The sequence below is a fragment of the Marmota monax genome, unplaced genomic scaffold (genome assembly GCF_021218885.2).
Source record: "Marmota monax isolate L192 unplaced genomic scaffold, Marmota_monax_Labrador192_F-V1.1 WCK01_AAM20220418_F8-fsc00122, whole genome shotgun sequence".
Lineage (NCBI taxonomy): Eukaryota > Metazoa > Chordata > Mammalia > Rodentia > Sciuridae > Marmota > Marmota monax.
The window spans coordinates 2,938,600-2,963,991 of NW_026695223.1; the positions used below are offsets into that span (position 1 = coordinate 2,938,600).

Genomic DNA, 25,392 nt, shown 5'->3' on the forward strand with positions numbered 1-25,392 from the left:
GTATGAAGAGACCAAAAAACTCCTTAGCAATTAAAGTTCATCAAAAGTAGCCATTCAAAATGTTGTATCTCACCAATTATCAAAAAACTTTATCCCTTGCTCTTTTCTCTTTAATTAGGTTCTTTAGTAATCGAAGATAAAGAGAGTCAACCACAAATGCCTAAGCAGAATCCTGTCGTGGAACAGAATTCACAGCCACCAGGTGGTTTATCTTCAAACCAGTTATCCAAGTTTCCAACACAGATCAGCCTAGCTCAATTACGACTCCAGCATATGCAGCAACAGGTAATGGCTCAGAGGCAACAGGTGCAACGGAGGCCAGCACCTGTGGGTTTACCAAACCCTAGAATGCAGGGGCCCATCCAGCAACCTTCCATCTCTCATCAGGTAAATTTGGAAGCAGGCCTGTCCTAACTTAGATAACTGTAGTATGATTGTGTTCAGCAGCTCTTCATATAGCCAAGATATCCATCATCCTTAATTTAAATATGTGGATTTATAAAATTTTACCACATTAAGGATCCCTGATTTAACACTTAGTCTTTAGTTCTACTCAAAAAAGATTTAATGATTTATTTAATTGGCACATTTATTTTCATCTATTGTTTCTTGTCTTTAAATTTTAGCAGGGTTAAGTGTTTGTATTCCTAAATAACCCATGCCTATGATTGATGGGAAAACCCGAGTAACTGTAATTCCTTTATTAGTGCTTCAGAAAGATGAGTACTTTTAAGAATCTGTTCTTGGGCTGGGGATGTGGCTCAGCAGTAGAGCACTTGCCTAGCATAGGCGAGGTCCTGGGTTTGATGCTCAGCACCACATAAAAATGAATAAGTAAAATAAAGGTATTGTGTCCAACTACAACTAAAAATATTTTTTAAAAAAATCTGTTCTCTTTGGGGGTGCCAGTATTTAGCAAACCATATTGTATCTTAGAAAATAGGGCAAAATGAAATACAAAATAGAAAAATGCAGGAGTGTGGTTCATTAAAATTTTAACCTTTTTCAAACTTCTATCTGAACAAATATTCCATTGACCATTTTTAACTAGATATTGAAGTATTCTGTTAATTTGCAATCCATGTTTTGAGGATAAAAGGTTGATATACTTTTGTTAAATAAACAATCCTGTTCAGGTTAGATTAATAAAGATTTAATAGGATTTAAAGTGTATTTCATATAAACTCTTGTTTTCAGTTACTTTTTAAAATGAATTTATGTTGTTTCTGTTTCCACAAAGGATTTGAAGTGATTTTGGTACATGACACAAATGTAATAGAATGGAATTTAATAAGAGTCAAAGTATAAAAACCTTGGCTAGGAATTCTTATTATACTTAGGAATAACATTTAACTCAGAATTTCTTAACAATGAAAGAAAACAGGAATAATAAGATATCACTATCAAATAAAAGGAAACATGCCAATTAGGGGTGAGAAAGTTTTACTAGTATTTTACTAGTAGAATATATGAAGTGGTTGTCTATGAAAAAAGCAACTAAATTAAGCATAATTTTCTTGTAACAATTTTACACAACATAGGAATGTTTTTTTGTAGGACTCTTCAACCCTCAATAGAGGTTGTGGGCATATGTAGAGCCTATTCTTGTGAAATAGGTATACGGGGATGGAACCCAGGGCCTTGCACATGCTAAGCACATACTATACCACTGAGATTCACCACTATCCCCTACTATATCCCCAGTTAGACCCGGATTTTGTTGTCATTTCTGTAATGGCGTAAGATAATATACTTGAAGTTTATGGCTTTCTATTAATTTAATTAAGAAGGCATATGAAATCTAGGAAAATAATAATATGCCTACTTAAAACTTTGTTTCAACCAGTTTTTACAGAAAGAAAGTAGCAAACAATTTGAAAGATCTTTGGTGAAGTGCTTCAAGGGGGAAGAGAATTGTATGTTTTAGATACTTCGAGCATCCATGGCAGAGTTGAATTTTTATTAAGAAAATTGAAATCAGAATGACATAAATAGACTAGAAAGAATACTAAAATTTTTATGAAGTTAAATGTACAAAGAAAGAGAATTAAATCTGTTGTGCCTGTGCTAAGCATTTGCTTATATTAATATTGAAATGTCTGAGAGATGGTAGAATTTATTTAATTGCTTATTAACAAAAGGGTTGGATCCATCAATTCATTTAATTGCCTTTCACTAAAAAGTAAGTAATGAGGCAGTTAATAGAGTCTATGTGAAAAGAGTTTATAAATTTATATAAGCAGTGACAAAACTGAATTGACCTTTGACCCGTTAGCTTGCTTTCCTCAGAAATTTGCTTTGGATCTTATTTTCAGTCTCTAGGATTTAGTACTATGTATAATGTACAGTCTCTATTATATAATCTAATTTTCCCACTTAGAAATACTTTTCATATGTTTGTAGTCCTTATACCCTGTCATTTTGTTTTCTCTACTCTCTGTGCCTCCTAGACCTTTTTCACACTCTAATCTCTTTATCTGCTGTCTGCCAAAAACCCCTACATTTTTCACTCATTAGTTTACCCTCTTCTATAAACTTGTACTCTGTTCTACCCACTTTATTCTCAGTTTTATACTAGTTTATTTACATAAACTAGTTTATTTGCCCACGTGCCTCTTCCTCTGTTAGGATTATGCAAATTATATATATCTGCCCATATATTCAGGTAAAGGACTGCTTCTGAAATCACGTAGTAGTTTCCTAATTCTTTCTCTGAAGATTAACCATGTCATCTGCATGGTTCAAGAGTTGAGTAATAGCAGAGATAGAACAATTATATGATTAAGTAGTGCAAATGTAATAAACTATGTTTATTTGGCACTGTATAGTATACTCCATTAAACTTTAGTGATCAGATCTACTTATTACAGAACACTGTCACATCATTTTATACATAAATCATAGTAGTAATTCTCGCTGTGATTAAGGTTCTGTCTGTTTAACTTTCAGTTATTTCTCTATTCTCAATTATTATCGTCAATTATTTTTCTCTGTCTTGAAAATTAAATGATTCCACTTAACCAAAATATTACTAGTCTTTCTATTTCTTTTAAGATTGTAACTGATTTCTAATATTCTTTCAAGACACTTCCCCCGTCACAGGATTCTTATAAATTAGCTCCATCACTTTAGCAGTTTAGGAGAAGGTGAAAACATCACCTTCTTATACGCCTGTAAGCTCATGGATGGCAGGGTCGACATCCAGTTCTACAGATTGCTTACAGGCCATAGCACGCTACTCTGGCATCAGTTGTTATTATTTAGTTGAATCATTACATAAATATCAATCTGGGAGAGAGTGAGACTAGGATGCTAAAAAATGCATAACACTATCTTTATTCTACCTTAAGGACTGTTTTGGTATTTTCTCACTTGTTTAAAAAAAAAATTATTCTTTTGGTAAGTTTAAAATTTTTCCAATGTTTCCACTATGATTTCTCAACTATTTTCTTTTTGTGCTTCAGTGATATAAAACACTTCATAAAACTTTTATAGGAAAACCAAAAAGAATGGCTGTAGCCTCAGGCTTATGATTCTGTTAAGTTTCAAAGTATATTTTTCTCTAATATTGTTTTTCTATTCTTTGCCTATAAAGTTTCACTTGATCCAGAAATTAAATCTATTTTTCACTGGGTCTATAATTACTGGCCACTATTAAATTAAAGTGAACCTAACACCAAATATTTTCGAGAGATAAGAGGGAAGGAATTAATCCAGGCTGAAGAGTAAATTCCAAAAATGTGAGGAAAAGGAAGAAAAAAGAGGGCAGGGATATACTTTATAGCTGTGTGTGCCTTCACAGTGTCAATTTGAGGTGCTGCCACCTCAACCTTCTAGATCCTGCATTGATTTGTCTCCCTGTGAATGTATAAAGATATAGTCACCTCTCAGAGCAATTCTGATCACATTTGTTTAAGCTATCTTGAAAAGAAGTATTTCTTTTTCCGTAAGTTGCCAAAATATAGGGAGAATTGGATGACCAAGAGGATACTCACATAGAATGTCCTCTTTTTCCAAAACTCTAGTCTTATTCTCCAGAACTAACATTTATGGAGAAGACAGTGCAGACTTGCCTTCATAACTCTTGCCTAATCTCAGATATCCTCACCTAGCCTTCCTGTAATCAATCTTTCCTTTGGAGGGTTACTTTTCAAAATTTATTTTTTTTAGGTAGTCTCATCCTCTCTTAACTATAATTAGTCAGTCTTAATCAACAGCCAACAGAACACTAAAACATGTTTTGGTAGTGATATAGCAAACTAGATTTAAGGTAACGCTTTGGGTACTGCCTTTTACTAGCTGTGTGTCTTTTTTTAAGTTACCTAAGCTTTTTGATCTATACTTTTCTGATTTGAAAAATAAAGATAAAAATACCTACCTCATATACCTCAATGACATAAGTAAAATGCCTGCCATGTAGCTAGAGTTCAGTGAGATCTAGAATTCATTAATTTTTAAATGTTATTAATATCAACTATTTTCTTAATGATTTGTTGGTTAAGAGTACAGACCTTCAAGTCAGACTACTTGTCAAACACAAGTTACTTAAATTCTTTATGCCTTAGTTTTCTTATATAAAATAGAGATTATGCCTTTCTCATAGAATTGTTAAGAAAAATGAGTTAATATAATGTGAAGCATTTAAAGCAATGCCTGGCACGTAACAAATATTCAATAACTGTTAGCAATTATTATTCTACCATCACTTGGTTTGAAGAAGGAAGGATACCCAAAACACCTTTGCCTACTTCACAACATGACCAAGGTCCATTACTATAGCCACTTACAAATTAGTTGGCAACTCTCTTCCAAGATTCTTTTCTAATAAAACTCTTTTCAGAAATCAGTTACACAAATTCTGAAATTCTACCTGTCATCCCCCCTCCCCATTTCCTTTTTGTAATCTAAATGAGTGGATTCATCTATGGAAGAGTTTTTGTCTTTCTTCAAAAGTTTTGTTGAAATAGAGATCTAACTTGTCTTTATGGAGATGGCTGTTACTGAAGTGGTCTTATTTATTTTTTCTAGCAACCCCCTCCACGTTTGATAAACTTTCAGAATCACAGCCCTAAACCTAATGGACCAGTTCTTCCCCCTCATCCTCAACAGCTGAGATATCCACCAACCCAGAATATCCCACGACCAGCAGTAAAGCCCAACCCCCTGCAGATGGCTTTCTTGGCTCAACAAGCCATAAAACAGGTATGTGTACTTGCTCTCCTCAGTTGCTGATTCTGCTTCATTTTATTTTCAAATTACATTGAATTTATAAATTAAGCAACAGATGTAAAGGTCAGGCGAACGGAGGAAAAGACCACCAAGAGACTGTCTCATGCAACAGCAAAGGGTTTATTGGGGGTCCAGCATGCTGGGGCTCCATGCCTACCTTGAAGAGGTAAAGAGCAAAGAGCCCCAGAACAGCTTGAGCAGAGCTTATATACATTCTTTGAAAAGGGCAGGGACTTCACATACAGCATAACAAATCACCTCACGTCGCGGGAAAATCAAACAACAACTCTAAAACATGATTAGCACATTCACTGGTGGGAACAAGTTAGGTAGGGGTGATTGATCAGTACAAAAGGGGTATTCGTTTGAACTGATTGGTTTAAGCCAAGAGGGGTGTACGTGCTGAACTACATGGTTTCCCAACAGGTTATCAACTACCATAAACTACTGGGAGGGTTATCTGGCATCCCAGGTATTTCCCTGTCTCATGCTGATTGGTGGCTGCTAGGGGGCTGCTATGGATTCCCACCTAGCCTGACTGAGTCAGGGACACCTGGCGCAGCAGATCTCTCCTGTAGATAAACAACTTAGCAGGGTGGGAATGTGCCTAGGAGTGCTCTGTGGGTTTTTCCAAGGACAAAGGCCATGTCCCTTCCTTGGACAGCTTTGCTCTGAGATAGAGGCTGGTTTTTCACAGCCTCTGAAGAGTAAGAGCAAGCTTGCCTTTTTTTTTAATGAATGCCAATTATAAAATTTATTACAGACAAACCTATGGAGACAAGCTTAAGAGAAAGGGTCTTGTTGTTTGTAATCAACAAAAGAAATCAAACCACTGCTATAGCAGTAAATGCCCTGTACAATCAAAGAGTTCTTGGTATTACATTTTTTGCAATACCAGTATATACAACATTTAGATGAGCACATTATATTTTCCAACAAAAATATAACAAATATGTTTCGGGATTGTGGCTCAGTGTTAGAGTGCTTGCCTAGCATGTGTGAGTGTGAGGCACTGGGTTTGATTCTCAGCACTGCATATAAATAAACAAAGTCCAGTGACAATTAAAAAAATTTAAAAAATATATATATAAAAATAACAAATCCTAGTTATAGTCCACAGAGAAAGTGTTTCAAGATTTCCTGAAAACAAATTTAGTTATAGCACAATTTTAATATAGAATATATATACATCTGTTAAATGTAAAATTTAGCATTATACATTAGATATGATGTGGTTTATTATTTATATTCTTGATGTCTTTGGATCAAAATGTTTTCTAAAATTTTTATGCTAAAATAAAAACCATCTCAGTGTCAATGGCCTTTTTAGCTAAAAGCTCATGAAGTGATTTTGGTTTAATTTGTTCATCAAGACCAAAATAAAGATGATGTTTATCCCATAATTTTAGGACTTTTTTGTGTGTGATGCTGGGGATTGAACCCCAGGGCTTTATGCATGCCAAGCAAGCACTCTACCAGCTGAGCTATATGCCCAACCCTATGACATTCATTTCAATCCAATCATTTGAAATTTTTATTTGAGAAGTTCATGCTCTGTGTGTCTATATGTTTGTATGTATAATCAGATTGTCCTTGCTATATCATCAGCATATTTAATGAGATAGACACCCAGATACAGGAGGCACTTAGAATCCCAAAGAGAAAAGATCCAAGAACCTCTCCACTACACATTATAATTAAAATGTATAACACAGAGAACAAGGATAGAGTTTTAAAAGCTTTTAAGAGAAAAATGTCAAGTCACATTTACAGGTAAGCCTTTAAGAATCATTTTTGATTTCTTAGCACAAACTCTAAAGGCCAGGAGGGCTTGAAATGATGCATTCTAAGTCCTGGGAAAAAAAAAAAAATCTGTCAACCAAAACTGCTATGTCCAGCAAAATTATTAGAACAATTCCATTCACATTAGCCTCAAAATAAAATATCTAGGAATAAATCTAATCAAGGAGGTGAATGACCTCTACAATGGAAACTACAGAACATTGAAGAAGAAACAAGATGGAAAAACCTCTCAGGTTCATGGATAGGCAGAATTAATATTGTTAAAATGGCCATACTATCAAAAGCAATATACAGATTCAATGCAATTCCCATTAAAAATATCAATGACCTTCACAGAACTAGAAAAAACAATCCTAAAATTCACTTGGAAGCATAAAAGACCCGGACTGGGGTTGTGGCTCAGAGGTAGAGAGCTCGTCTAGCATGCATGAGGCACTGGGTTCAATCCTCAGCACCACGTAAAAATAAAAGTATTGTGTCCACCTATAAGTAAAAAATAAATGTTAAAAAAAAAAAAAAATAGAATAAAAGACCCAAATAGCCAAAGCAATTCTAAGCCAAAAAAGCAATGCTGGAGGCATCACAATACCTGACTTCAAATTATACTAAAGAACTATAGTAACAAAAAAAAAAAAAAAAAGAAAATGCATGGTACTGGCCTAAAAACAGACAACACAGACCAGTCAACAGAATAGAAGACACAGAAACAAACCCATACACCTATAGCCATTGATCCTTGATAAAGGTGCCAAAGTATACATGGGAGAAAAGACTGCCATTTTAAAAAATGGTACTGGGAAAACTAGTTATCTATGTGTAAAAGAATGAGACTAGAACCTTATCTCACCCTGCCCCAAAATCAACTCAAAATGGATCAAAAACCTAGGAATTAGACCAGAAACTATACAACTTTTGGAAGAAAATGTAGGGCCAACACTCCAGCATAGAGGCACAGGCAATGATTTTCTCAGTAGAACTCTTAAAGTTCATATACCAAGTGTTACTAAGTGGTATGGCATCAAATTTAAAAGCAAAGGAAACAATTAGGAATGTGAAGAGACAACCTACAGAATTGGAGAAAAATCTTTGCTAACTACTCTTCTGACAGAGGATTAATATCCAGAATGTATAAAAAGCTCAAAAATTTTACACCAAAAAGTCAAATAACCTAATTGATAATTGGGCAAATGAATTAAACATATCTCAAAAGGAATACAAATGGCCAACAAATCTATGAAAGAATGTTTAACATCATTATCAATTTGGGAAATGCAAATCAACACTACACTGAGATTTGATCTCATGCCACTCTGAATGGTTGTCATCAATTATGCAATAATAATAAATGCTGAAGAGGATGTGAAGAAAAAGGATCAGGAGGGCTTGAATTGATATATACCAAGCTCTGAAAGAAAACAGGTGGCAACCAAGATTACTACATCCAGAAAAATTATCCTTTAGAATTGAATAAGAAATGAAAATGGGAAGCTTAGGCAAGAGAATCACAAATTCAAAGCGAACCTTGGCAACTAGTGAGGTCATAAAGCAACTCAGCAAGACCCTGTCTCTAAATAAAATATAAAAAGGGTTGGGGATGTGAAAAAAAAAAGAAAAGAAAAGAAAAAGGATCACTTCTACACTATTGATGAGATTGTAGTCAGTATGGAGGTTCCCCAAAAGACTAGGTGTTGAGGGCCACAGCCCAGTCGGAATGATGCCTGGCATTTTGCCAGAGGGAATGGTTGAAAGGTGACGCCATCGAGCCATTGAGATGATGATGGTTAGTTAAGCTGTGTATTCAGTTGTATATTAGACCTTTGCTTTCAATTAGACCTATTGCTTTGCAATAGGGCGGCTCTTGCTGCCTCAGGCGCCCATTACTTTGGAGTTCCCATTGAGTTCTCTCAGGTTCTGAGAGAGTTGGGGTGGAGCCCGGTGGAGAGCTGGGGGAGTTCCCGGGGAGTGTGCATGGAGTGCTGGTGGAGTTAGGGCAGTAAAGTTTCCTGTTTGAACATACAAGTGCTTTTGTGGCGGCTCAGTGATTTGTGCCCAGCCAGACTGCGGCAACTAGGCATGGAACCATCATATGACCCAGCTATACCACTTGTCAGTATTCACCCTGAAAAATTAAACCCATGTTTCTAGCAGCACATTTCCCAGTAACCAAGCTATGGGGCCAGCCTGGGTGTCCATCAACAGATGATGGATAAAGAAATACACACTGGAGTTTTATTCAGCCATAAATAAAATGTCCATTTGCAGGAAAATGGATGGAAATAGAGACCATGTTAAGTGAAATAAGTCAAAATCAGAAAGTTAAGGGTCCTGTGTTTTCTCTCATGTGATGGCTAGAGAGGAAAAAGAAAAACGGGGCAGATCAAAGGGAGATCAGTAGAGAAAAGGGACCAAGATGTGGGGGGCTGGGAGGGGAAGTGCTGGGGAGTGATACTAGCCAAATTATAATATTGTTTATTGGTGTGTGCCACAGTCTGGCTGGGCACAATTCAGGAGCCACTTGTCAAAAGAAACGAACTTTATTTTTAGAACACACACACCGCACCACACAGCTCTTCAAGAAAATCCTCAGAGCCCAACTGCCACCACCGGCTTCCCACAAGCCTCTCCACCTCCCCCACTCCTCCTGCTCTTGAGGCCAATTGGCTGGGTCGCATGGGCGGAGCCAAAAAAGTCCCCTAATGAGCAGCTCCGTGGTCTGAAAGGGCGGGGAAACAACCCAATGAACATCACCGCAGAGGAGCCAATCAGTTGGCAGCTAGAAGTTTGCTGGGGCCGCTGTGAGCCAATCCCCAGCTGGCAGCTGGAAGTTTGCTGGGGCCCCTTCTGCTGGGGCCACTGTGAGCCAATCATCAGATGGCAGCTGGTGGTGCTGGCAGCTAGAAGTTTGCTGGGGCCCCTTGGCTGTGGCTCTCAACAGGTATGCATGTATGAATGTGTAACAACAAATCCCGTAAGTATGTACAACTACAATGCACCAATAAAAATGTGGGGGCAAAAGAACATTACATGTGAATTCAAACACCAGAATGTGTCTTTTACTTCATTTTGTGTTAGAGTGATCAGTACATGTCATGTTGTAGGCCTATCTATCAATAGTCCGTTTTCTTCTCTTCTGTAGTGGCAGATCAGCAGTGGACAGGCCACCCCATCAACTGCCAGTAGCACGTCCTCCACTCCCTCCAGCCCTACCATCACTAGTGCAGCAGGATACGATGGAAAGACTTTTGGTTCACCCATGATCGATTTGAGCTCACCAGTGGGAGGTTCTTACAATCTTCCTTCTCTTCCAGATGTAAGTATACACAGAAAATTTATATCAACATCCTCTTTTGGAAATTGCCAGTTAATTTGGATTCAGTAACTGGCATATGTTTGGATTATAGGTTGTTTTGTTTTTAGAAGTTAGTTTATTTCTTAAAAATATTATAACAGCGGTTAATAAAAGTTGTGAACATTTATACAACAGAATGCCTTTCAGGGCACTGCAGTCAAAGGTGTTTGTAAATGATTGATAACAATGATAATGGAATCAAAGCTGGGAAAGGAGAAAAGTAAAGATATAAGAAGAAAGACTGGCAAGTTGAATGTCTGGGATATGGTATATTAAAACAAGGGTAGCTAGAGATGGATGTTATATATTAAGACATCAGATGAGACAAGACAAGTTTAGTAATAGAAATAAAAATATTTTCTGCTGAACAGTGCAAAATTTCCTCTGACTTGCTTTATATTTAATATATTCACTCTCTAAGCTCTTAACTTTGATCAGTATACATTTTAAAAAAAATATTTCCAATATTCTGTAGATAGATCGCTGCCATATAAGTTGATTCTTTTATTTTCACTTTTCTAATTTCCACTGTTTTATTTAGCTTTTAGGATTACTACACAATGTAAATGACTTTCCTTTTGTTAAAGATACAACAAATTCAGTCATTCTGGTCTTCTTGCTCTGTCTGAAAAGTATTGGCCAAGGTATTGCCAAAAGAATATTAAAATATGAAAGACCTGAGGTACCCATCTTTTCTCCCCCAAGGAATGCAGATCTCAGGAAGTAAAATTGTCCTTCCGTCTTTTCCTCTGCATTCCTCATACAGGTGGCCCTTTGTGTACTAGTCTTGGGCAACTGAAGTACCTCACTTGAGTTGGAGTGACTATTTTCTTAATTCTACCAAGGATGCTTCACAATTTGCACTATTCTAGGTGCAGAAGCAAATTAATTAATTATACAATCTATGCCCTTATATTCCCTTGTAGAATTCTAAGAAAAGTTGGAACTGTTAGATAATTGAACTGGATTTAAATCACAAAAACATTCTTGGGAAATTTGGTGTGTTTAGGCAGGAAGAATATTTGCATCTAAAGCATTAAACTCTTAATTAGAAATTTATCAGTATTTAGTCTGGTAAAGGATTAGGAAAGCAGTGTTAATTATCTGTTGCATTAAAGGGAATGCTTTTTGTTTTGTTTTGTTGTTCCTAAAAAAATAGTAGTGTACTTAGTGAGCCTGGTGCTCTAGAACTATGTGATATGTAGACTTATTTTATCTCTATGGTACGTACTCAGAATATCACTTGTTAAATTGAGGGCCACAGACTTAAACGGCCACAGACTATAACTCTGAGCATCCTCAAAGTCCTGTCTGAGACCAGATTTTCTCATATTCTTCAACCAAAACCACAAATCACAACTGATTGAATGCAGAAGCAGATACAAGAACCTGTTTCATCACTTTTAAAGCAGATATTAAAGAGATTTGCAATAATATAAAATTGTGCTATTTTTTAAAGTGTGAATCACACATGATATTACTTTTTTCTCATACCAACTCCTGGTATAACTGAGGACAATAGTATATCCTCAGTTATTTGCCAAGGTAGAATAGTAAAAAGCGTGAAAATTTTTATTGGGGATTGTTTATGGGAGAACTATCAATCAGAACTTCTCAAATGTTATATTTATGTGTCTTATTGTTTGATAGTAATTGTTATTGAAGTTTTCTTATAAACTTTGCTTTTATCTTGCAAGAGCAGTTTGCCCAGAAATAATTTCTTTTCTTATAAGATTGATTGCTCAAGTACTATTATGCTAGACAATATGGTGAGGAAAGAAGCTACCATAGATCATGGCCAGCCAAGACCACCCTCAAACAGAACTGTGCAATCACCAAATTCATCAGTGCCATCTCCAGGCCTTGCAGGTAAAATATACATCTTTTGATTTTATAATTGTCTTTCTAGTTTTTATTCTTAAGGATTTAAAATTACTTCACCTCCTCCCCCTTTTTTTAATATATATAAATAGTTATAGATGGACAGGATGCCTTTATTTTATTTGTTTATTTTCATATGGTGCTAAGGATTGAACCCAGTGCCTCACATATGCTAGGCAAGTGCTCTGCCACTGAGCTATAACCCCAGCCCCCTTCACCCCTTTTTTGATGAAGGATTAAGATATAGCTGTGTTTTTGTTTTGTTTTGTACTATCTAAAATTAGTATACTTACAATGAAGGAAGCAAATGTGAAACTTCTTTATATTCTCAATTTCAATAAAATTTATAGGCATTATAGCACTTCTTGGAGAAAATTAATATTGTACTTATTAATAAATTAAGTTGAACGTGATGTGATCTTCTTTAGGATGTGATTTGCCCATTAAAATTTCCTAGTGATGACACATAGAGCAGCCTCAGTCTTTTGGTGGGTTTTTTGTGTTTGAGAATATTTAATTTTGCCGGGTATGGTGACGCACGCCTGTAATACCAGTGGCTCAGGAGGCTAAGGCAGGAGGATCATGAGTTCAAAGCCTGCCTCAGCAAAAGCAAGGTGCTAAGTAACTCAGTGAGACCCTGACTCTAAATAAAATACAAAACAGGGCTGGGGATGTGGCTCAGTGGTCAAGTGCCCCTGAGTTCAATCCCTGGTACCAAAAAAAGAAAGAAAGAAAAAAAAGAATAATATATCTACTCATTTCTTCTGAGAGCAAAACCCTCTATTACTACTCCTAGAGACCTAGGCATAATGGGTGTTTTAAACTGAAATGAAGAATCTATTATTCTTTCACCAGTCACATGAATATAAGACAGTTACAGAATCTAAATGGAGATACCTATTTTAAACTAATAAACTTAAGATAAATTATAGCAGAGAAATTATTTACCACATGACAAGTTTATACAAATAAATAAGGACTTGTGAATAGATAATTCTGTAAAGAGGCAATACATATGGCCAATAAAACATATTAAACAAAAATGTTTGTTCTTTGCCAGGTGCAGTAGCACACCTGTAATCACTACTCGGGAGTCTGAGGCAGAGGATTGCAAGTTTGAGGCCAGTTCAGCATCTTAGGGAGACCCTGTCTCAAAATTTGAAAATTTGAAAAAGGGCTGGGACATAGCTCAGTGTTAAAATGCCCCTGGCTTTGCATATACAAACAAGCAAGGCAAACACTCTATCATTAAACTTGGCAATCCTCTTGCCTCAGCCTTCTGGAGTAGCTGGAATTATAGGTATGTGCTACCATACTTGTTTTGGAGAAATTTTTTTTTGTCACACTCCAAGTTGTAACATGTGGAGAGTTGCTACTAGCAATTCATAACTTGTATAGGCCAGAGATGCTGCAAAACATCCTGTAAAGCAAAATCATTCCCTGACAACAAAAAATTCTGTTGCCCAAAGTCAATAGTGCCGAGGTTAAAGATCTTGCTCTAATAAGACATAAAAGACTACTCTTGGATTTTGTCAAGTGCTTATTGTTTCATCGAATTTTGTTGCATGTTCCCAGTTTCATTGTGGTGCCAAGTGAGCATGTTAAACAGGACTTCAATACTTAATTATCAATTCATTTATGAATGTGTATGATTTCCCCTCCTTAGGACCTGTTACTATGACTAGTGTCCACCCCCCAATACGTTCACCTAGTGCCTCCAGCGTTGGGAGCCGAGGAAGGTAAATAGACTTAACCATATTCTCTAGTGCAGTTGTCCCTCAGTATCCATGATAAATTGTTTCCAGGATCCTCCTAAGGATACTAAAATCTGCAGATACTCAAGTCTCTTAAATAAAATGGCATAGTATTTGCATATAAACTACATGTATCCTCCTGTGTACTTTAAATTATCATTAGATTACTTATAATACCTAATACAATGTAAATGCTGTTTAAATAGTTGTTGCACTGTATTGTTTAGGGAATTATGACCAAAAAGAAAGTCTATACATGTTCATTATAGATGCAGTTTATTTCTTCAAAATATTTCCTATCCACATGTTGGTTGAATCCATGGATGTGGAACCCACGGATATGGAGGGCAACTATACATAAAATCTGTAACGAGATTTCTTTTGCCAGTGTCAGTATGTTTTAGTACTCACTGCATTTTGAACAGCTTCTTTATCTTTAATTAAAATTTTAATGATTTTAATATTAATAAAGGATTAAGTACACCTTTGTTTCATATTTAAGTACACCTTTATATTAACAATAAGAAAATATATAAGATATTATCATAATAACAAGGAAAATTGGTATGACAGCACCACATAAAATTTTATGTAAAGGAAATAATAATTTCATACTAATTTCAGTGTTCTGTGACTTTTCTAGTGATTAAACATTAATTCTGCTATTTTACCCATGGAAAATAAATTGTTAATATATTTTATACTCTTCCCCTCTTTATGTTTAAAAATTGGTCCTAGTGAACCCAGTTTTTAACTTTCTTAAATGAAAGACACATTCATGAGAACATTGTGGCTATCTGTACAAGGTTTTTGTTCAATTAACTTCTTTAAGTAGCAGAACACCAACAAATGATTTCTTGTCTTCACGCTTTGACAACAAATTCTTAATGAGAGCCTCAAGTTCTCAGTATCATTGACTAGAAAGGGAACTAAGAAAGTTCACAAAATGATACTACTTCAAAGATACCAAATCTGATTGCCCATTTATAGACCCTCAGAATTTTGAAGTCAGTTTTAAGCCATATTCTATTTGTCCTTCCATATATAAAATGTAACTATTTGGATAAGTCAATATGTAAACCATTTTTATCATAAATGAAATGTGTTCATATAGCAATTACATTTCAGTTATGCATCATTTATTACTGATATAAAGTACTTTTTGTTGTGAAGATACAGCATTTTTCCAGAGTGCTATTTTTGTAGTGTAGTTGATGTGATATTTTTTAGTATTTTTTTTTTAATTTTTTTTTCTCTCCCCCTTTTATACTTTATAGCTCTGGCTCTTCCAGCAAACCAGCAGGAGCTGATTCTACACACAAAGTCCCAGTGGTCATGTTGGAGCCAATCCGAATAAAACAAGAAAACAGTGGACCACCCGAAAATTATGATTTCCCTGTTGTTATAGTTAAACAAGAATCAGATGAAGAATCTAGGCCTCAAAATGTAATTACATCAGTGCTTGCAATACTACTCATACTTAGGGGGTAAAAAGAAAAAAAAAAAAAAAAGCATAGTCTTTAGTATAGTAGCTCCTACAGAACAGTCTATAGCAAAAGGACAGAAGACTCCACAGGGGTGTATCTAAAGGGAGAAAAATGTTTGAAGTGTATTAAAGCATCTACCCTACAGAGATTGGCATAGAGATGGGTGCCTAGAAAAATAGCAAATGAAAAAAAAAAAAAGTAATAACCAACTCCTAGTAAAAACAAAAAGTATAAGAGAATATAGTCAATAGTACATTTTGTGGTTCCCCAGGACAATATTTACTTAATCACAATGATGAAACAAACACCTGAATATAGTAGTACCTAAAAACTGATATAATCAAAATATAATCTGAATTCACATTTAGCAAAAATTCTGAATCTCAGAATATTTAGCCAATTATGATAGATCATTTGGAGTAGATGCTAGCTATAAACATTTATACTGGCTTCTACCAACTGAAAAAGCAATAAAGCGATGCTTAGTAAAAACTGTTAAGAGGCACAGTGGCACCCTATAATCTAGTGAAACCCTGTCTCAAAATGTTGAGGGGGAGGGGCTGGTGTTGTAGCTCAGTTGTAAAGCCCCTCTGGGTTCAATCCCCAGTATTACAAAAAAAAAAAAAAAAATTGAAATGCAAGAAATTGTCGTAGAGCATTTTATTTAGAAATGTGGTAAGCTGGGTACAGTAGTGTGTGCCTAGACAGAGGCAGGAGAAATGGAAGTTCAAGGCCACCCTGGGCAAAATAACAAGACCCTATCTCAAAAATCAACAACAAAATGAAATAACTAATGTAAATTCAGGGGGGAAAAAAGATAAATTTGAAAATTGTTGCCTCCAAGGAATGAGTTCTGTTAACTATATATACATTTATTACTTTGAAATTTTAGAAAAACATTTAAAAGAGAGAACATTGATCAGAAATCTGCACTATCCTAGGATCCAACACAAAATTTAGAATCGTCTTAGAGGTATAATTTTTGTGTCTTAGGTATAATTTGAAGTAACAGCTCCAAAAAGTTACATTATATTTACAGTTCATGTGATTCTTTCACAGTACTCACCTAGTCTCTAATTTCTTTAGCCATCAGCAGACTGTTATCCACTTCCCTTATGCCCATTATCCACTCATTAGAGACTAATACAGTTAGTGGTAAACATGTCCTATTCTCACAGGTACTCACCAGGTGCCCATGAGAGTAGTCTATAGTCCAAAACTGAAGTTGTGCTAATACAAAAAAGCCACTTTGAAAAAACATTCATGTGTGTGTATATATATTTACACATACATATATGTGGTAAAAAAATCATATATACATATATAATGCAAAAATACCAATTTCAAAATAAAATACATTTGTGTGTATATATATGTATATACATGCATATGTGTATTTTTTTTTTCTGTATTCTCTCATTGCAGACGAACTATCCAAGAAGCATACTTACTTCCCTACTCTTAAATAGCAGTCAGAACTCTGCTTCTGAGGAAACTGTGTTAAGATCCGATGCCCCTGATAGCACAGGAGATCAGCCTGGACTCCACCAGGAAAGTTCCTCAAATGGAAAGTCCGAGTGGTCAGATGCCTCCCAGAAGTCGCCTCTTCATGTTGGAGAGACGAGGAAGGAGGATGACCCCAATGAGGACTGGTGTGCAGTTTGTCAAAACGGAGGGGAACTTCTGTGTTGTGAGAAGTGTCCCAAAGTCTTCCATCTTTCTTGTCATGTGCCCACATTGACAAACTTTCCAAGGTAAGAAAGTACTCCCTTTTCACATTCTTTCACTATAAATAAAAGCAACAGGGCTGGGGTAGGCTCGGTGGTAGAGTGCTTGGTTAGCATGCTTGAAGTCCTAGGTTCAATCCCTACCACTTCAAAATAATAAAATAATAACAGTAATCAACTTTTAATGATTATTATAACATAAAACCTTTGTGTAAAAACTTAAATGAAATTTCACTTGTCACAAATGTCCTCAAAATCCCTAACAGTAATCTCAGGTTTGCCATACCATGTCTCCTATGCCCTGTGCTTCTCTCAAAACCTAGTCCATTATAAGGAAAAATATTAACAGTCCTTTCAAACTGCCAGTTGCAACAATAATACCAAGAGTTTTTCTTTTCTAATTAGTTATACGTGACAGCAGAATGCATTTCGATCATTGTACACAAATGGAGGACAATTTTATACGGTGTAGAGTCACACCATTTGTGCAATCATACATGAACCTAGAGTAATGATGTCCATCTCATTCCACCATCTTTCCTACCACCAAGTCCCTTCCTGCCCTTGCCCAATCCAAAATTCCTTCATTCTTCCGAGGGTGTTTTCTTTTATCCTGAATCCTCTGAGTAAAAATGCTAATTACACCTCATATCAGCCCTATTTTTATTTTAATTTACTTTAGATTTTTTAGAAATTTTGTTTACTTTTATTTACTTTTTTAAATTTTTATTTACTTTAGATTTTTTTTTTTTTTTTTTTGCATGTATGAATTTCATGCCTCTTTAACTACACTTTAACTAGACTTAGGCCATGGCATTACATTTCTGCTGTTTTCTCTTTCCACATCGTGCTTTGTACCTAGTAAGTATGGGATAAATCTTAGTGATTAAAATTTATGCCAAGTCTGTCATAGATGGCATGTAAGATGAGGTGGGAAAGGGAAACATGATGCAATAGAAACTCAAAAGTCCTTTACCCAACAGTGGAGAGTGGATTTGTACTTTCTGCCGAGACTTATCTAAGCCAGAAGTTGAATATGATTGTGATGCTCCCAGTCACAACTCAGAAAAAAGGAAAACCGAAGGCCTTGTTAAATTAACACCAATAGATAAAAGGGTAAGTCTTTGAGCATCTCAGCCTTAGAGTAATAGACAACTTTTTGTTAGTGCATTAAATTTTAAACTGATTTCTTTTTTCTGTAGGAATTTCTTTTAACAAAAGGATTAGGAATCTTAAATATTTAAAGGCAGACTAACACATGCACATACACAACATAGAAGCTTACACTAGTGTCTCTGAACAAGATAAATATCTTCTCTCTTACAGATCTTGGGCCTTTAAATCTAGTCTACTTTGAGTAAATATTTTGTTTCATTTCTACCATAGATAAGTCTTCTTCCTCAGAATTTGTTGAGAATTGGCACTGAGATGGGCTTTTCTATTCCTAAAAATTATTCTGTTCTTTCACCAAGTGGGTTCTATATTTGTATCAAAGCCAGCTTATATATTTATCTGTAATTAATATTTAAAGCTACTAGGTTAGGCTAAGAATGTCCTTTGCTAAATTATGAAGTGGAAAACAGTATGGAAATTGACATGCACGAGAGGGCAGAAACACTTGTTGCTGGCACTACACAACAAGTGTTCACAACACTAATGTTTACTAGGATAAACTCATAAGCAGAGAAGTGGCAGAGCCTGCAATGGGACCATCTGCTTTCAAGGGGCCTTAAGAATGGACACACAAGCAGGGCACAGTGGTGCAAGCCTATAATCCCAGCAACTCTGGAGACTGAGGCAGGAGGATCACGAGTTCAAAGCCAGCCTCAGCAAAACTGAGGTGCTAAGCAAGTCAGATCCTGACTCTAAAAAAAAAAAAAAAAATACAAAATAGGGCTGGAGATGTGGCTCAGTGGTCAAGTACCCCTGAGTTCAATCTCCAGTACCCCACCCCACCCCCTGCCAAAAAAGAATGGACACATAAAAGAAAATGCTGCACCTTTGGATCTCTTAATAGCCATATGGTCTTCCTTTATTGATTGCTAATTCACAGTACCCAAACTGGATTAGTGGAATTCATTGTAAAGAACTTCAAATGGGTTTCTAGTGCTACTATTTTTGTTCACTTAATTACAGTGAACAAAATATCTCAAACATTAGGTATATCCTAAATTATCAAACACTACAGTTACTAATTGGGAAAGAAAGCAAGATTTCAGTATTCAGTGTTTTTCCTGTATTCATCAGGTTTTAATTGTTAATCTGGTACTTGGTGACCTATGAAATGCTTAAGGAAAATAAGCTGTGACTATTATTGTGTTATATTTTTGTTTATTTTTACTTAGAAGTGTGAACGCCTCCTTTTATTTCTTTACTGTCATGAAATGAGCCTGGCTTTTCAAGACCCTGTTCCTCTAACTGTAAGTATTAATGGTACATATTTATACAATAGGATGATTTTTTAAATATTATTCATGAAAATGTACTTTCTATGCTATTTTTCAATAGTTTCTTACATCTAATCCAAGTTTTAAAATTTTTATACGTATGGAATGCTTTGATCCTAAATAGATACATTTTAAGTATCATTTCTCAAGTATTCGTTCTTTTCATCTCACCTAGCTTACCTACTATTTGCAGATGATTTCTGTTTGTATCTCAGAAGGTTTAGGCATATGTTCTAAACTGTTGGGGGTAAAACTTCACATTTTAGGTAAAGACCCCACACACACACATTTTCTGTACTCATTTTGATTTATAGGTCTATACTTAAGTAATAAGTGAACTTTTAACCAACACATTTTTTAAAAAAGGAGGGGAGATATGTATGTATATTAATCATTGGCTTCAACTAGGTTCATATTGAAAGTTTGATATGACTTTGTTGCATTCTTTTAGAGTGCTGGAAAAGGTTCACTACCCAAAATATATTCTATGATATCTGAAGTTTCTTTTAAACATAATAAATTTGTTTTTAAAATTTAGAAAATTGAAAAAATTAATGCAAAGAAAACTAGTTTAGTGAATATCATCTCTTTTCTTGAGAACGACTTTTGAGAACTTAAGATAGAAAAAGGAAATAAATACTTCAGGACTATGGGGTTTTTGTACCCAAAAAAGGCTTGTAATGCCAGTACAGATTTAAAATTTTTGACACCAGATTGGTGCTTTTTATGATCTTGGCTTACAGCTGCAACCGTAAAACCGCCTTTTTCTTGAGATAGATAGATAGACAGACAGACAGATAATCATATCAGTCCTATGAGGTTGCTAGGATTATCCATATTTGGAATATGAAGAATTGAGGTTTCTTTGAGGTCAAGTAACTTATGCAGGATCATACCACTAAGCCACAAGCTGGGGATTAAACCCTTCTTTACCACTTGCTATAATGGTATGCAGTAAAATCATGCCATTCAGCTAGTAATTCTCTAGAAATTGTTATTTGCTTAATAAAAAAGAGAATAGAGAAGAGAAGGTTCAAGAGGGAATATGTGAAAATAGTTTTTCATAAAAATATTGGTTAAATTTTTTGGAAAAAGTGACAGAACATTTCCTAATGTGTAGAATGCAGTAGTGTGTTACTGTGTAGGTTTTTTTACCAGTGACAAAATGGTATAGAGAAGAGCAATGAAAACAATCTCAATTTTATATCCCTTCTTATACAGTGTATTTAGGACCAGGTAGAAGTCAGTTATTGTATTATAACATCTCATTTATTTTGAAGGTGCCTGATTATTACAAAATAATTAAAAATCCAATGGACTTGTCAACTATCAAGAAAAGACTACAAGAAGATTATTTCTTGTACACAAAACCTGAAGATTTTGTAGCTGATTTTAGACTGATCTTTCAAAACTGTGCTGAATTCAATGAGGTGAGGTGGGGAGAGGAAATAGCAATGTATGGAAGTCATCTTAGCCCAGACCCCTTCTAAATGTATACAGAGACCAAAATGTGTGCACTGGAATAAATTTTGAAGTTGCAGGTCTGTTAAGATATGTTAGAAAGATTGTCCAAATTTATATTCAAAGGTTTATTGCATGGTGAGTACAGATGCAAATTAGAGCTGATAACTTGAGGACAATTTAAAAATATTCTTCAAAATGAAAAGTATTCTTTGTCATCCCATCTTTTTTTCTTGGAATATTATACTTCTAGACTTTAGTCTTTTTGATGTTTATCTTGAAATATTAAGAATATGTCCAAAAAGTTCTTGTTTAAATTTTTCTGGTCTCAGTTCATTTGCAACCTGTGGCCTTTTGTTACTCATTCTATAGTACCACATTTCTTTTTAACTTGTTCTAAAAATACCTGTTTTGTGATCCTATGCTTATGGCATTTCACTGATCTGTCTTCAGTAATCCAGTCCTACCATTACTACCTCCATTTTGGACAATTTAGATAAGTCAGTCTTTTATTTAGTTTTCAGCCAACGTCCAGACTTTTTCCAGCCCCCCAACTCCTACGTATTTTGTTAATGGCTGTACATAAAATTTTCCAAAACACTTAATTTATATTCATAATCTAAGAGTCAAAGATGAACAGAAAATTGTAATATAAGAGATTACATTTATTGACTGTCTAAAAAGTAGGTCTTATTTTTTAATTCATATTTTTATTTTTATCCAACAGCCTGACTCAGAAGTAGCCAATGCTGGCATAAAACTTGAAAGCTATTTTGAAGAACTTCTAAAGAACCTTTATCCAGAAAAAAGGTTTCCTAAGCTAGAATTCAGGAATGAATCAGAAGATAATAAATTTAGTGATGATTCAGATGATGACTTTGTACAGCCCCGGAAGAAACGCCTCAAAAGCATCGAGGAACGCCAGTTGCTTAAATAAACAGCACAATTGGCATATGCTTGTTTTTAGATTTTTTGTTTGTTTGTTTTCAAAAAAAAAAAAATTTTTTTTTTTCAGTAATTTAACATCGATACAAAGAAGAGTTTGTGAGCTCTCTGATCTGTTTTAGACGTTTTACTAGACTTTGATTTCCTTAATAACCCATTTCTTTTAACCTCTTATTTAAAAAGAAGGAAAAAGAAAAGAAGGAAATGAATGGGAAAAAGAAAATGAAAGAAAGGAGGGGAGATAGAAAGTATGGTAGAAGAAAAGGAAGAAAGTAAGAAGCATCAACAATAAAATAAAGAGACATTCTTCTCACTCCTTGGATTTTAAAACCACAATCTGGAGCAATAGCTACTATAGAAGGGAAATTGACTTTGTATGAACTCTTAAGTTAAAATTTTAATGTGGTTTGAATGTGTGCATTAATCTGTTTTTAGAAATTAATGCCACTGCTCATTGATTATGGCCCAACCATAAGAGCTAGGTTTATTGTACTTAACAGCAATGCTCCCCAAACATGAGTGGTAAGGAGTTCTTTCCCAGGATGCCAACTGGTGCAATGAAAGGGTAGATTAGATGCTATTACAAAGGCACCTAATGGTATATCTTGTAAGATGGCAACTGTATTAAAGAAAAAACAGGAAAACAAATGTTTGGTTTTTGTTTTCGTCTTTATCTTGCCTGTAGAGGTGTTTGGTATAGCAGGTATTCAAGACCATTTATATTTCTAGATCTAGATTTTCTTTAGCTTTCTCCTCCCCTAAAGGAAGTAAGTGTGCACATGTTTGGTTTCGCTGTGTGTCTATGTGGTTGGTTTGTTTTTTTAAATGTGTAGATATTCTTTCATAACAATCCTCATTGTTTTCAATATGGCTTTTAGTGGAACTATCCAAAATATAAAATATGGCTGGGCACACCATGTTTGATTTGAGGTTTCTTCAACATATGTCCTCTCGGACCCTAAAAATAAGTTCCCCTGAAAGGAACTAGTTGTTATGGTTTTCTTGGGTCTTTATAATGAAAATGTGTTGTAGGATTTGAGAGCAGGTATTTGGAGGAAATTAAAATGAAAAAAAAAATTTTTTTTGATGCATCTATTTACTGTTTTTGTTTGTAGCTGATTTTAGACTGATCTTTCAAAACTGTTCTACTATTTGCAGATGATTTCTGTTTGTATCTCAGAAGGTTTAGGCATATGTTCTAAACTATTGGGGGTAAAACTTCACATTTTAGGTAAAGACCCCACACACACACATTTAAGAATCAGAGCCCCAAATTTTATCCTTGATCTGATTTAATAAGAATTTCTTTTTCATTCTGATCAAGACACAGAAGATCTATCTTCTAAGGAGAGGCATGTTGTTAACAGGCCAGCCCAGCTAGTTTAACATCCATTTATTCATTACATGTTCAGTGTTTTTTTAGAGCCAGATAAACTGTCAAAGAATCTAATCCAGCATTTGACTAAATACTCACACATGAATATTTTTAGTTTGCCAAAGTAAACCTTTATAAATAAGACACTACAATTAACATCTGGAGGAAATGTTTCTTTTTTTAGGAGGACAGAAAAACTTGAATTCTCTGGTTATATTGCCTCCCATGAATTAAGCATAGAGCATTTGGTTTTATCCACATGACATTACTTTCTGAAATGGACAATTTGAAAATATTCTGTGGATAATTCATTGGGTTTTCAGGTATTGCTAAAAGACAAAATATAAGGAGAAAATAGCTATTAGCAATAGTTTCCCATTTTCTACATATAGACTTAGGTCTTATCCATAATATATCAATAATGTATTGTTAAAAAGTTTTAATCATTTTTCCAAATATGTGCTATATGGTGATGTTTGTTATTGTGTTATTTTGAATATGCATTTGACATTTGTTCTCCTAAGAGTATCTGAACAAATTTTGATAATACATAGACTTTTTTGTCTGTTTTTACTCCAGTATTCTTAGCCCAGCAACTGTAGAGTTTTTTGCTAACACGTTTATTATTGGTATCTTAGAATACTGCTCTTCTGGTAGTTTGTTCTCCCACACTTGTCTTACATGTCTCCTTAGTTAAAACAGAGCAATACAGGTAAATTGTTTCACGAATTATCACTAAGAGAGGTAGGGCTTAAGAGAGAAAAAATATAATTCCCTAAATTTATCTGAGCCAGAATTTCTACTAATGTACCCCAGACTGTCATAATATTCAGTGCCATACGAACCTTTTAAAACAGTATTTCTTTTTCACTGTTACCATCTTTTGCTGAATGAAAAGCAGATGAGAACCATCTTTCCTGTAATCATACATAATAATATAAATTGTATTAAAAGCAAATGTCTTGGTTTCTCTCTCCTAATAGCCCTTTTGAAGTGGTCTCTTAAGTCCTGTGACCTTATTTAACAAGTGTCTATGTTAAATAAGGTGAATCCCAACTAAATAGTTCTTAAATTCTATTCGAATAGAAGTTAGAAAATAGAAGCCTCAGTCTACCCCACATTCATTCTGAGAGCACTCCCTCCCCCGAAAATGTTCAGTGTTAAACTTATGTACTCCGGTGTGTACATATTACCAAAAACTCTGGGACACTTCCCTCTGGATTTAAATTGGGAGCCCAGTAGCCTAGCTGCAGAACACCCATTGCTGAATATGATCAGGTTAATCCACAGTTATGAATGAACAGACCATGTTGGAACTGGGACTTCAAGAGTTCCAACTCAGTTGCTTTCCCAGGTGCTAAGCTCTCATCTTTCTGGCTATAAGGAAACCCAAGGACACAGTTGGTACTTACATAGCAATGACAGGCACATAAAGGACTGAGATAAACCATATTAAAGGCAGAATATATCTTTCCATCAGCATCTGGCAGTGCAAGCCTTTTGTCCTTTTATTTAATAAGCTCTGCTTTTCTGAACAGGGCATAGAAAAGTGGAACATGTTGGAAGAAAAGGAACTGCCCTCTTCCCATGGTAGTACTTTGTTTTCCAAGCTAAAGAATAGACTCTCTGTTTATTACCACACAAAATAGCATATAGCCTAGGAAAGTTTTCAAAAAAGTTAACTCCACTATCAAAAGGGTAAGTATAGCCAACTGCTATGTTTATGAATTTGCATTTCTAAGTCCTCTGCTTAAACTTCTAAATTTGACCTAACTTTGTCAGATAATTTGAAAGGAGGAAACTCCTGCTGTTGAGACCTCATCCAAATTGATGGGAAGCCCAAAAGTAAGTTGTTGCATGTGAATGAAAGGTTTTTTGGTTTAATTGAAGATATACTCAGTTTCTATTTATCCATATTATGAATGAGAGAAATC

The 25,392-nt window shown here is 35.1% G+C and overlaps 1 protein-coding gene across 2 annotated transcripts in view; it reads left to right on the forward strand.

Moving 5' to 3' along the window:
* Trim24 (tripartite motif containing 24) overlaps nt 1-24,098 on the forward strand; it is a 103,618-nt gene extending 79,520 nt beyond the window's left edge. Inside the window, exons 9-19 of one of the 2 annotated variants that reach the window (XM_046434111.2) lie at nt 119-387; nt 5,029-5,202; nt 10,169-10,342; nt 12,115-12,250; nt 13,929-14,001; nt 15,294-15,462; nt 16,929-17,257; nt 18,214-18,346; nt 19,576-19,650; nt 20,958-21,107; nt 21,866-24,098. In XM_046434111.2, coding sequence (XP_046290067.1) covers nt 119-387; nt 5,029-5,202; nt 10,169-10,342; nt 12,115-12,250; nt 13,929-14,001; nt 15,294-15,462; nt 16,929-17,257; nt 18,214-18,346; nt 19,576-19,650; nt 20,958-21,107; nt 21,866-22,075 — 1,892 coding nt within the window. In that variant the 3' untranslated portion in view covers nt 22,076-24,098. The remainder of the gene's footprint in view (nt 1-118; nt 388-5,028; nt 5,203-10,168; nt 10,343-12,114; nt 12,251-13,928; nt 14,002-15,293; nt 15,463-16,928; nt 17,258-18,213; nt 18,347-19,575; nt 19,651-20,957; nt 21,108-21,865) is intronic. The other variant, XM_046434112.2, reaches the window with a different exon arrangement.
* Nucleotides 24,099-25,392: the final 1,294 nt, after the last annotated feature.